The sequence below is a fragment of the Ammospiza nelsoni genome, chromosome Z (assembly GCF_027579445.1).
Source record: "Ammospiza nelsoni isolate bAmmNel1 chromosome Z, bAmmNel1.pri, whole genome shotgun sequence".
In the NCBI taxonomy this organism is placed as follows: domain Eukaryota; kingdom Metazoa; phylum Chordata; class Aves; order Passeriformes; family Passerellidae; genus Ammospiza; species Ammospiza nelsoni.
The window spans coordinates 38863202-38875516 of record NC_080669.1 but is presented as its reverse complement, the minus strand read 5'-3'; the positions used below and the strand labels follow the sequence as shown (position 1 = coordinate 38875516).

At 36.7% G+C, this 12315-nt stretch overlaps 1 protein-coding gene across 1 annotated transcript in view; it reads right to left on the bottom strand.

Annotated features, from left to right (window-relative positions):
- Positions 1 to 12315, bottom strand: part of MPDZ (multiple PDZ domain crumbs cell polarity complex component) — an 87188-nt gene that overhangs the window by 46428 nt on the left and 28445 nt on the right. Inside the window, exons 14-17 of the mRNA XM_059491903.1 lie at positions 11490 to 11675; positions 8500 to 8709; positions 3311 to 3469; positions 241 to 528 (exon numbers count right to left, since the gene is read on the bottom strand). Of these exons, the coding sequence (XP_059347886.1) occupies positions 241 to 528; positions 3311 to 3469; positions 8500 to 8709; positions 11490 to 11675 (843 nt within the window). The remainder of the gene's footprint in view (positions 1 to 240; positions 529 to 3310; positions 3470 to 8499; positions 8710 to 11489; positions 11676 to 12315) is intronic.

The window sequence follows — 12315 nt, the reverse complement described above, 5'->3', positions numbered from 1 at the left end:
CGCCAGCCTCTGAGAAAATACTGTCTTGATGACAGTAAAATAAATTCTGTCTTGCTTTGGAAAGGACTATGTCCCAAAGTTTTGATGTGAGCTAACATATTCAAAGCAAATTAATAATCAAAGAAATATACATGGCTATTGGCTTGTGACAATTCCTGCAGAAAATTCTTTGGTCTAATTACAGCCTTTCTGTATGTTTTTTAAATGATTGTAAAAAAATAAAAAGGCAAAAGAATTTACTTTTTCATTGGGATCAAGCTGTGTAGTAGTAACAAGGCTTGTATTTAGTACAACTTCTGATGCTGTCTGAGATGTTGCCCACGTTGCTGTATTTTCACTTTCATTCTGGTTGATATCTGAAACCTCCAGAGTCAGAAGATCTATTTTAGTAAAATCACTTGCAGTTTCCAGGCTACTATCCACTACAGATTTTTCATCTCTCAGTCTCTGATTCAGATTCATGTTGTACAGACTCTTCTCAGATACATGGAAATCACCTGTAGCATTTGGGCATTCCTCTCCAACAGACTGTTCAACACAGGAGACAATGAACAATCACTATTCATTTGTAGTATAATTCAAAACCCCATTTCATGCTAAAACCTTAAAAAAATTAATCTAATAGAATATAAACATATTGCTGTGAGATCAGCAAGACCAACCTTATCTGCAGTTCCCTACAGGCATTAATTCTACTATAAAGTGAACTTGATTTCTTAGACCATTTCTTTTGCTTTACAACACCAGAAATCAGTACAAGTTACTAACTCTAACTTGAATAACTCCATTAAGTTTTTAAAATTCAAGCATACAGTTGTTTTTCTCAGGTGAAAGAATTCTGCAGTACTTTCAGCACACTTAGCAAGCAAAGAGGAATTTCAAGCAGCTCAGACAATAAGAATGTACGGTTATCTTCCATTTAACTGAGCAGAAACTTTCAGACTTCTCTTCCTTTAGAGAGTGACAAGTAAAAACTGGGTCAAACCTCAAAACGTGAATATGGGGGATTTTAAATGTGACAACAATGAAATACAATAAGGCAATTGCAGAACCCTACTAGTTAATAATTATTGCAAATCTACCAATTATGGCTGCAGTACTAGAACTAAGTTCCCTACACATTTGTTTAGACTTCCAAAATTCTGAGGCCATGACTTTGAAATGTTTCAAGGGATTCCAACAATCACAACATTCTGGAAAAAAATAACCCAAAACTTCAAATATTCTCTAGCTGACCTTTTAAAGTAAGTTATTTTAAAAATAGTTAGGCCATTAGATTTTAAAAAGATATATCAAGGACTCAGACTTAGAGGCTCTGTATCAATATTAGAGATTTTTTTCTGAAATGCAATAAGAGAGCTCAAAATCAACTACCTCTATCTGTCTTGTTATCCACCGGTCCTATTAATTCTTCTTTTGCTTCTCCAAAAAGCTGGGGAGATGTGCTTGGGGATATTTTGCAACATTTTGTCTCAAGAGTCCTAGAATTCATTTTTGTCAACTTTCATGAAGTACATGCAGGTTTGTTCTGCCCCCAGACAAGAATCAAAAAAGGCTTACCAGTAAATAAGTGGTTTAAGTAATAGCTGAGAAGATAATTGAGTAGATCCTAAATACAACTAATCTGCATGATACAATCAATGACATAATTTCCTACCTTTTTGAGAACAGAACACAATACTATAATCTATTTTAATTATTTTACAAGGTTTCAAACGCAGCTGGGACATCTACTCTTAAGCTTGTTTCATATCCATTTCCAATTCAGTGAAAACAAGCATCAAATCATATTCAACATTTATTTTGTATGCCATATTAAGAGTTGCATCATACACTCATTTTTATTTTTGTTTCACTTAAAGAAAAGCCAATGATACAATTTTTTAGGACAAACACAATTCCAGGAATTCGTAACTATAGTAACATGTGGCCTCACTAGAGCATCTGCATTATTTAAAATTGGTTTTTCAACACCTATTTTAAATGCGACACCAAAGTGACCTGGCCGAATCAGCCAAGTGTCCTGTAGCCAGAAATAACTGAAATATCTTTGCATTCCTCACAGCATCAAACAGTGCTGTTTTAATTTTTACTGCATTTCCTTGCTTCAAATGTCTTCATCAGACAGATCTTCCCACTATGTTTGTTTTTTGAATCATGAATAGGCTGTTTGATGAGAACTTAGTACTCACTTCATACTAGTCTACAGAGATGGACACTGAAAAGTCAGGACAATGGTATTTTAATAGAGTATGTAAAGTAAAGCTATTTTTAAGTCAATGGTGAAAATAACTAAAGTCTTTCTAGAGCCTCAATGTGATATATAATGTAAATCCAGTCTCTATCTCACAAAATGCTCCTAAGCATGTAAAATGCATAATCCATTTAAGTAACAATTACGGAGTTAAACAATGCAAGCTGTCCCACTGGCACAGCAGAAATGTGCTCTTCTGTGGATTAGGAGAAACCATTAGAAGATTAATCTTGCTTTCTAACCAGCATCTCATAAGAGCTAAACATATTCCAGAAAGGTTAATGGGAGTTACTGCAGCTCAGGTGTGGCAGAAAAAGCAGCAGCTACTCTATTCAAGACCACAGACTGCAAACCCGGTGGTTTTCAATGAAGACTGCTAGGAGAATGGAATTGGAAAGCTCTAGGTTAGTGATATTAAAATCTAAAGATTAAAAAAACCATGAAAAACTATGGAAAGAAAGATAATGCAATCAGATCATTATGGGTATGTGACTAAGAACCAAAAAAGCTATTATCTTCTTATTACTCTGAAATAAATCTCCATTTATTGCTTTACATGAAAACAATTAGCAGAGTTTGGACATACACAGATTTGCTTTTCATGACAGCATCATTATGAAAATTTCATTCAAAACCACAGAAACAAACAAATTATTAAGGATAAAAGTAAAAATAAGGATAAAAATTTACTCTTGTTTTTCATACTAAAATACAGAGCAACAGAGTAATTTTGTGTTGCCACTCTTTACTATACTTTGAAAGACAACTATTTTTTTCTAGCAGACTGCTCACCACACCTTTAATACTACAAACGGTTCACCATACTCTGGCTAAATCATGCTTTATCTAGCAAAATCCAAACTTTGTTGAACAGAGAGGCACATAGTAGGCACAAAGACATCTGCAAGATATCAGCACTACTTAAAAAAAAAATTTACCCTGCTAGCAAATAGAGCATTTTGAACCAGGATGACACAAAACGTTTCTATCTGATCATACAGCCTGCTCACACTTAAAATCAAAGTTTGCCGTCAATAAAACCATCCTCAATTTTACCTTGGGAGTTGATAATGGAAGAGAGAAGCTGTCGTTCACCTCACCGCTACAGGCACTGTTGTGCAGAGCTGTCACTGAGTCCTGGAAGATGTCTCTCTCCAGAGAATACTGTGATGCTAAGGTGGACTCATCCGCTAGATCTGCCTCGCCAGAGTCCACCTAATAACAAAAGCAATTCAATCAGCCAGGCTGTTGCCATCACACCACATAAGCCTCAAACACATGCACACCAGCCACTACATACTGATACTTTTCTTCTTTTCTGTTTCATTCCATGTTTTAGATTGAAATTACATTTGCACAGTGCAGTAGAAAAATTTTCTGCTTCCAGTAAATCTGTGTTACTACTTCTTCAAAGGTTGCAAAGAATATCTGAAGTAATGCAAGAGTCTGAACCAGAATAAGTTGTGGGGCTGAGGCACGCTCATGCCTCTTAATGGAAGTACAACGTGTTGGGAGAATTCCACTGTAGTTTTTGGTGTCTATATTTTGATTTCTTTACAGCTTTTTTTGTTTTTCTTTTTAATTTTTTTCAGCATGGAAAAAATAGTGAACTTCACTTGGTAGCACGTGTCAGGAATGTTCTCTTCACTCAACTTCTTAGGATCAGTTATTTTTAAACTCTCTTAAAAACAATTTTGAAAACTACAGAGCTTTAAAGTGTATTTATATGAAAAAATCTTTATGTGATTTTTTTAACAGATTTTAAATTATTTTGCTTTTGACAACAAAATTACAATAAGGATTTGTGTATTTCTATTATGCTTACATGAGAAAATTTTTAAAAGTTTCAGACATTGACACGGGTAGTATTTTTGTCTTTTTTTAAAAATGAAACATATTTTTTTCAAAGACTCATATTCTTTTAAATACGATAATAAAATTAAGCCCTAAAACCCCTAATTTATAGTGCTTTGCACACTACACTTTGATTATTATTTCATCTCCCTGGCAGAGCTCAAGAACATATTCAAGGCCAACAAAATGATCACTGGATTGAAAGCCATGTTCGTATGATAAACTTGTATGAAGCAGATGAGTGTACCTGAGATGGGATCTAACTTGTTTTTCAGCCCCTGTGGTTCATCATATTATAAATCCATTATAGCAGTAGCAACAACCTGCAGTAATTCAACACACTGATTCCTTTTCAGGGTAAAAAGGATTCTTTTTTTTTTATTATTTCAAGCCTACATACTTAACTGCTAATCCAAACTGCTTCTTTGCTGTAACTTACTCTCAGCTCATCTTCTTGAAAAAGCATATTCGTTTTACCAAAGCTATGCCCTAAAAAATATTGTGAAAATTCAGAACATATCTCTAAAATCTGAGTACTGATCTATGAAAAACAGTGTCTCATATGTGCACTCTCAAAACATATCTTAAGCTGGGCGACTGCACATTTAGTTTCTCATTTTGCACATTTAATTAAGACAACTGACAAACTTGACTGACAATTTTATTATGTCATGTATTTTCATTGCTTTTTTCACAAGTTTTTTTGGATTGGAAGCACAGATGGAAGTCAAATTTTTTAGACAGTTTTAATTTGATCATTTCAACACATCTTCAATTAAAGGTTATTTAGAATACAAAATTCATGCTTCTTCTAAATTAATGGAGCAAGAAAAATACTGTTACCTAACTGCTAAAGGTAACAAACTGAAGAATTAAAAACAGGCAGTCTTCTTTAAAAGCAAGCTATTAATCAGCTTGCCAAATAGAAATGTGAAAAAACAGCAAACCTGCTGGAAGCAGTAATGCAGAGATTTTTTCCTTGACAGGATGCATTTCAGGTTTCTGTTCAACTTTGACTTTTTCTCTAATGAACTAAGTTCTCATGTTTAGAAGCTGCTTCCCTGCTCAGGTCCTCAGAAAATGAGGGCCTAATAATTTCAATATCAGACCCATAACAGAACAAACAACCATGAGAATACAAACTTAGAATACGTACATAAACATGTGTATTCTGGGTTGTTGCTTCATTGTTTTTTTTATTTTATTTTGTGGAAGGAGAGGTTGGGGGATTTTTTGCTGTGCCCTAGGTCCTATGTCTTTTTAATCTGAGATCTTATTGGCAACTTCTGGGCTATGTAAGGCACTGAATGCTCAGGTAAGCCGCATTGTTCGTACAAGTGAAGACCTTTCGACCTTGTAAATCTCATAATCACTGGCTGATGTTGAAGGCCGAAGAATATTACTAGGAGGAAGTATTTGCAGCTTTTGAAGACAGAGTACTCCTTGTAAGGCTGGATTACATGCAAAAAGGGAATATCAAAAACCTTCCACAGCAGAAAAGTGATGTATTATGATACATGGAAAAATAAGCACATGGAAAAGGTGCACATCTGAAAAGATGAGATTTCCAAAGGGCTGCTCAATGCATGCAAGGACAAGTGGATAGCCATGCACTTTTGAAAACATCAGCAAAATAATTTTTTTCCCCAGCATTGTACATATCAGAGGCCAGATTCACAGCTCATGCAAAAAGACGAAGTCTCTAGACACCAGTTTCTACAAAGTCAGAATCCATCCCACCTACGGTGGATGAGTAATGTGGAGACAGTGAACACTAAAAAATAAGCATGGACAGTGACAAGGCAACTCCTTTCACTACAAAATGCAAAGATTGAAGAAATCTGTGGTAAGTTGGGCCACTAACCAGAGCCAGCTCAGCATGGAAGAGGGCTGCATCAGCTGGCCCCTCTTCCTCAAGTGACTGGGCAGTGTAGAAAAAGCAATCTTCCTTAGCAGAGACATAGCCCTCCTCAGGTGAAAGCTGCAGAAAGAACGAAGCTCTGAGTCGGATGAGTGGCCTGGACACAGCAGGTGCAGTGTGCATTCTGCGAGAGGGGCAGGGGGCTGTTTAGAAAGGCAAATGGATTCCAAATGCAGCAAAGAGATCATTTTAATCACAGTCACAGTATTCAGGTTTTTTTTTTCAAATTTACCTGAATTGATTCAGCTTCACACCTCATTCTAAAACCCCAAATAATGAAAAAGGTCTGTCCAGGTATACCACAGAGCCCACAGCTTAAGTCTAGGCTCATTTTCAGTTTCTGGTCCTAATAAAGATATACTAAAACTGCCATCACAGCTGCCAACAGAGAAAGAGCCTAACAGCAAAGGTCTTTATAATCTTGCTAGCCACAGAGCAATCTTGCTTGGAGGCAGGAAAACTTCATCTACTCTCTGTGTTTCACAATTGCATCTGTCAGCCTCTAGAGGACAAAATGTAATTCTGACTACAAATCAAGACCTTTTTCCAACATAACTTGATAGTAGGTGCATTTGTCCAGTACTGCAAAAGAAGCAGGGATTATTTGCAACATTTAATCACTTGGCAAACTTAATACATGAAATATTGAAGTGCAAATGCTGTATATTTACAACTTTAGGGAAACAAAACCCCCATGCATTTTCTCTTTTAGAGTGGCATCTTCTAGAGTATAAAATTTCAATTGCAATTAATATGGAGTCTCCAATTAAAAAAATTATTTTAGCAGAGCAAGTTAAAATGTATTCTCTTACTACAAAAAGCAAGGTTTCTGGGAACTTAAACAACAAACATTCCCTCCCACTCTCTCCATAAAGATCCACTAAGAATGAAAATTTGGTATCTACATCCATAAGGGTTACAAGATTATAAATTTATGAAAAACAAAAATGAACCCCTTAAACTGTACTTGCACTTACTAATATAGAGAAAGGTATCTTCCTTGTATGTATGGACTAATGCCATTCTCCTGATTTGAACTTAACCCACCAGGAACGCTCGTTCACTAGCATTCTTACTGCTATACTATCTCAGTGACCATAGGTAATCTTTAACTACCTTAACTAACAGACTACCTTATAAAACCAAACCTGAAATAACCAGTTAGATGTATACAAACTGAAGACTACACAATATAACATAAACAAAGTGTGCTGTTTAAATACAAAGATTGCATAGATACTTGTGAGGGGCTGGAATGTTAATGGTGAATGCATAAAACATTTGCCGAAGGAGCAGGCACTTTGCTGACCAAGCACAAAGTAACCAACCAGCTACAGAGGGGGTGCACACCCACCACCCAAGGCTACAAGCTGGGTTTTGAGCCAGATAAGGGAAGAGGCTAGTAAAAATCAAATCCTGCAAGGTGCCATAGTGCTTTTTACCATGTCCATGTCCTTACACAAGTGGCTCAAGTGTGAAAACTCCCCTCTAGACACCTACCAGGACACTCACATGAAGCCTGAAGGTGTTCATACCTTCTCATGGGCTATAATTGGCTCCATCATGCTAACCTGAGAGGAAGCTGTAACATCTTAGGTGTCCTAAACCATCAAAGAGAGAAATGCCCTGTGATCTATGGTGTTACATGAGACAGTGTAAAACTCTTCACCTCACGGGAGGTAGTTGGGCATTCTCACCTAGCCTGAGCGTGGATTAAGTCCGTGAACTTTGTGTTTCATGGGTTTCCCCCATCCCCAGTGGATCAAGACTGTGACCAGCACATTGAAGGGGTACTGAAATTGTAACAATCAAGTCTTGTCACTGGATCCATGGGTAGTGACTATATACCTTTCTACCCTTATCCCTTCTTTTTCTCTCTTTTCCCATATACATTGTCTGAAGTGTTATTTTTTTGCTTTTATATGGTTGCATTTCTAACTAAAATACCTATATTTTAAAATTTGCCAAGTATTATTCTACCTTAATGTTCTTAAGCTTACAAGTAGAAATTTGTTATTGAACCTCTTGAATGTTTTCTTGTTTCTCTCACACAACACCCAGAATAAATGAAACAACCTCCACAAGCAGAATAGCAGCTGTAACAATACTATACCTTGCAAAGCAAAGGAATCGGTAAATTCCACACAAATCAAAACCAACTTTATGTCACCATCTCATACATTCAGAGAACCATGTAAAGTGTACAGTGTACAATATCATGGCAACTTTCAGCCCTGAAAGATTCTGCTGTTTGCAAGGTGCTTTGCTGTTTTTTCATCTGCAAGACAGGTGTGCTAGGTCCTGCAATCACTACACCAGCAATATACTACGCAGGCAACTCCTACATGTGAGATAATAGTTGGGCCACCCAACTGTACCTCAAAACACACAAAATGTATGGAGAGGTCAGGATCAGCATGTACCAGCTTCAATTATATGAAAAATACACACTGAATTCCCAAATCCTTACAGGCAATGGTTTGGCAACTCCTATTTTAACTGTTCCTGTTGGGGCTCCTTTCAGTGCTTGCACCGCTTCCTCCAGGCTGCCATTTTCCAAGTTGATATCGTTGACAAACATAAGCCGATCTCCAGGAAGAAGTCTGCCATCTTGCTCAGCCACACCCCCGGGAACTAATGAGCGAATTACAATTACAGTGTTTGCTGGATCAACAGGATCCTAATTAAATAAAAGGGAAGAAAAATATTTAATTGTTTTTACTCTTTTATATCGTGAGAGGAGAATTTTTATTCATGACCTTTTATTGACTAGAGTTGTGTTATTAAGAAGTTGCTCTCCTCTAGATGAACCTTCAGTAGGAGCAAACCATCCTGTCTGTACTGTCCATACACTTAGACCTCCATTAATTTCAATTCTTAAATGCGAAAATTATTACTCCTGTCTAGGTGATGTTCCATCATGTATCTCCAATATAAAATGCTACTATATGTGCACAGTGTCATCCATGCACATCAGAAACTCATACTCATAAACTTCCTACTGTAACAACAGTGTTGCAAACTTCATCCTCCCTTGCACTCAGAGGACGCAGGTGGGGAATGTAGATTGGGGGGGGGGGGGGCAAATATAACACATGCACTCCAGTGGAACGAATTACTTATTTTCAATAACTGACTTATACTTCATGATATTGCTCAAATGAGAAAGCATTTTCAAGAGGCAAGGTCTTGTGCATGCCTAATTAAATGCTTACATGAGAGAAGAACATACCAATATAAGACTAATCAACAAGACAAATCAAAGGGATGTTTGCTTTTAAGGAAGAAAACTGCTTTTAAGTGACCATCCTCCAATATACTGAATTTTATTAAAAAAAATCTAGCATCAAATACTATTAACAGGAATATATAATTCTTCTATAACAATTATCACACATGCAAAAAATGGCTGCAATTCTTACAGAACTACATTCACAAGGAACATCATGTTAATACTTCCAACATGCAGTTCACTTGAGAGCATGAACAGAAAAAAAACCCCCAAAAAATGCAACCCTGTAACAGTTTTACTGAAAGCAAAAGTAGAGAAAAGCAAACATCTACAAACCAGCATGCAGCTGTAACAAATTTTCATGTCAAGATGTACATCTGAAAGGACAGACACCATCAAAGCAACATAAAAATGCCACAGGAATACAGAGACTGCTAAAAGCTGGTGTGAGAGAAAAGTGTTGATGGAGGGAGCGGAGGGAGGGAGCAGAGGGAGGGAGGGAGTGAAGGAAAGAAGGAAGGACATCAAGAAGACACTTAGCACTTGATGACAGTAAAAAAAATGCCATGGAGCAATAAAACACTTCCCAAGTCAAAATATAACTAGCAGTGCTGCTGAGCATTGACATCTTCCTTACTATTTTAACAGTAAATACACTGTCACTTTAGATGGCACTGCATGACACATATTTGGGAAAAAAAAAGAAACAAGCCTCTGTGGTCTATGTTGCAGTCCTCCTTAGGGTTAGAAATTATGCAGACCTTTCTACAGGCCTGCCATTGTACAAAACATAAGGAATGCATTAGTACAAGCATAATTCTCCTTAAGTTTAGTTCACCCTTCACTGAAAATCAATTGAGAATATGATGGAAACAGAAAAATAGAAATGTAAATCTCCCGGTAAATTTACTGTTGACAGTCTTATAAGAAAGCAAAACTTTGGTGACAAAGTGGAATTTTTAATGCACATCAAAAGAGAGAACATATGACAGTACCCAAATATTACAACATCAAAAAAAAGCTAAGTGTCAGAAAGCTGAGTAAAGCTGGAAGACTAACTTCTATTTGAAAAATATAAGTTATACCACCTTATATTTGAAAAATACATTAACCAACTTAAGGCACTTCCCACAAGCCTTTGGTACTATTATTCATTAACCATAAAAAAATTCAGTCACTAACCACATACACACCCACCATTTGTGTTAATGCTCAGAAGAGGCTGAAGCAAAAATACTTCTACTGTGTGCTGACATGGACTTAAACACTCAGGCTAATCTGTGATGTCTCACTGCAGAGCATCATGAGCAACACTTTAAAGAGTAGTCAGTGCTCAGCGTTCATAAAAGACACTTTACCATGCCTTTATCCTTCACATTACACTACACTGCTCTTCACTTTATCAGTGTGCAAATGCAAAATCTAAGCCACAGCTTAATTGTAAAGAGTGCCCTGGGGCCATAATTCCCCCCTGGAAGTTATCTCCAGATGTAAATGCATTTCTATGGACAAGATCGAGCGGGAACCTGGAAAGAGATGTGATCCCCATGGCACCACAGAACAGCTCAGCAAAAGCCTACATTGACCTCAGGGAGAAATTACTTGATATTCAATTAAAAATTATCCACTGGAAAACTGGGAACAGGAGGAATATTTGTTCTGGCATCCTTACCAAGTGAAGGCAAGAGACAGGCAGTGAGCTGTTGACTGGGACACACCAAGAAACATATTTTAGGTATCCATGAATTCTGAAGTCAAACACAAAATGAATGGGGATGTTTAAGCATGTCCCCGACAGACAGCAGCTAAGCAAGGGATTTCAGAATTACAGTTCTGGATTTTAGTAAATCCTGCTTTAAGCATTTAAGTCCTTTATTGGATCTTGCCCTAAACACCTCACTGCAGGTGCAAAATACATGGCTAAATGCCTAAATACGCTGGCTACATAATTTGTTGTCCTTGGGTCACTAGAAGACAGGTTTCTGAAAACCCTAGCATATAATGGATTATCTGTTTTTCTGAACTAGTAGTACTATCATTAGAAACTGTAGTCTTAATACAATGAGAGAAATATGTAATATAATTACTGGAATGCTTACCAGCTGTGATTAGTTCTACTCTATTGCTTAGTTTCAATTAATGTTGACCCTTAAAATGCATAGAACATACTGCAAGATCCAAACAATACAAAGTATTTTGTCCTGCATCCAAAGAAGTGCAGAAATTACCTGATAGTCCAATATGCTAAATCCAAGCCCCATACTCCCTTTCTCCAGCTCAATGTGCTGTATTTCTGTTTCCCACATTGCCAGAGATGAGCTTTGCACCTCTTCCATACTCTGACCCTCATCAGCTGTTTCCAAAGTTGTTCCCTCTGTGTCTGAGGAGCCAACGAATCCAAGTTCTATGTGACCCTGAGAAAAACAGTAAATGTTCATCAATAAAATGTAAACACTTGAGAATCTTTAGAGACAAAAACCTAATTACAAAAAAAAAGATAAGACCTAAGTGATATCTCTAAACACAGAAGAAGTGCAAGCACTCAGGAGATTTAACAAACACTGATAAACCTCACACAAAATTCAATTATCCTTCATAGGCAAGCTGGAAGTACTCACAACAAAAATATTTACAAAATTCTGTCAAATAAAAATCTTCAAAAAACTTTTTAGTATATGCATTCAAATATTGGGAAATATATGTTATTAAATATTATGTCTAAAATATGCCTTCATTAAATGTAATCATACTGACAGTAGCCAGAATATTTAATAAAAGTAAAAACAAACAAATATGTACATACATATGTACATACATATGTACACAGACTTTTCTTCACTTGGTTTCACAGAGAAGTTTAGAAACTATAAGCTGAATTTGGTGCCTTGCTCAGAACTCAGAGTTAACTGTTTCTCTTTTCATACAAATGCTATTGCTTTTTATACTACACCCTAGGCCATTCCTACATGTTTAGTTCACCAGGCTGCCCAGAGCTGTGCACTTGCAAGTGACAGAAGTGTCAGTCAAGGAAATCAAACACTGCTATGTGCAATG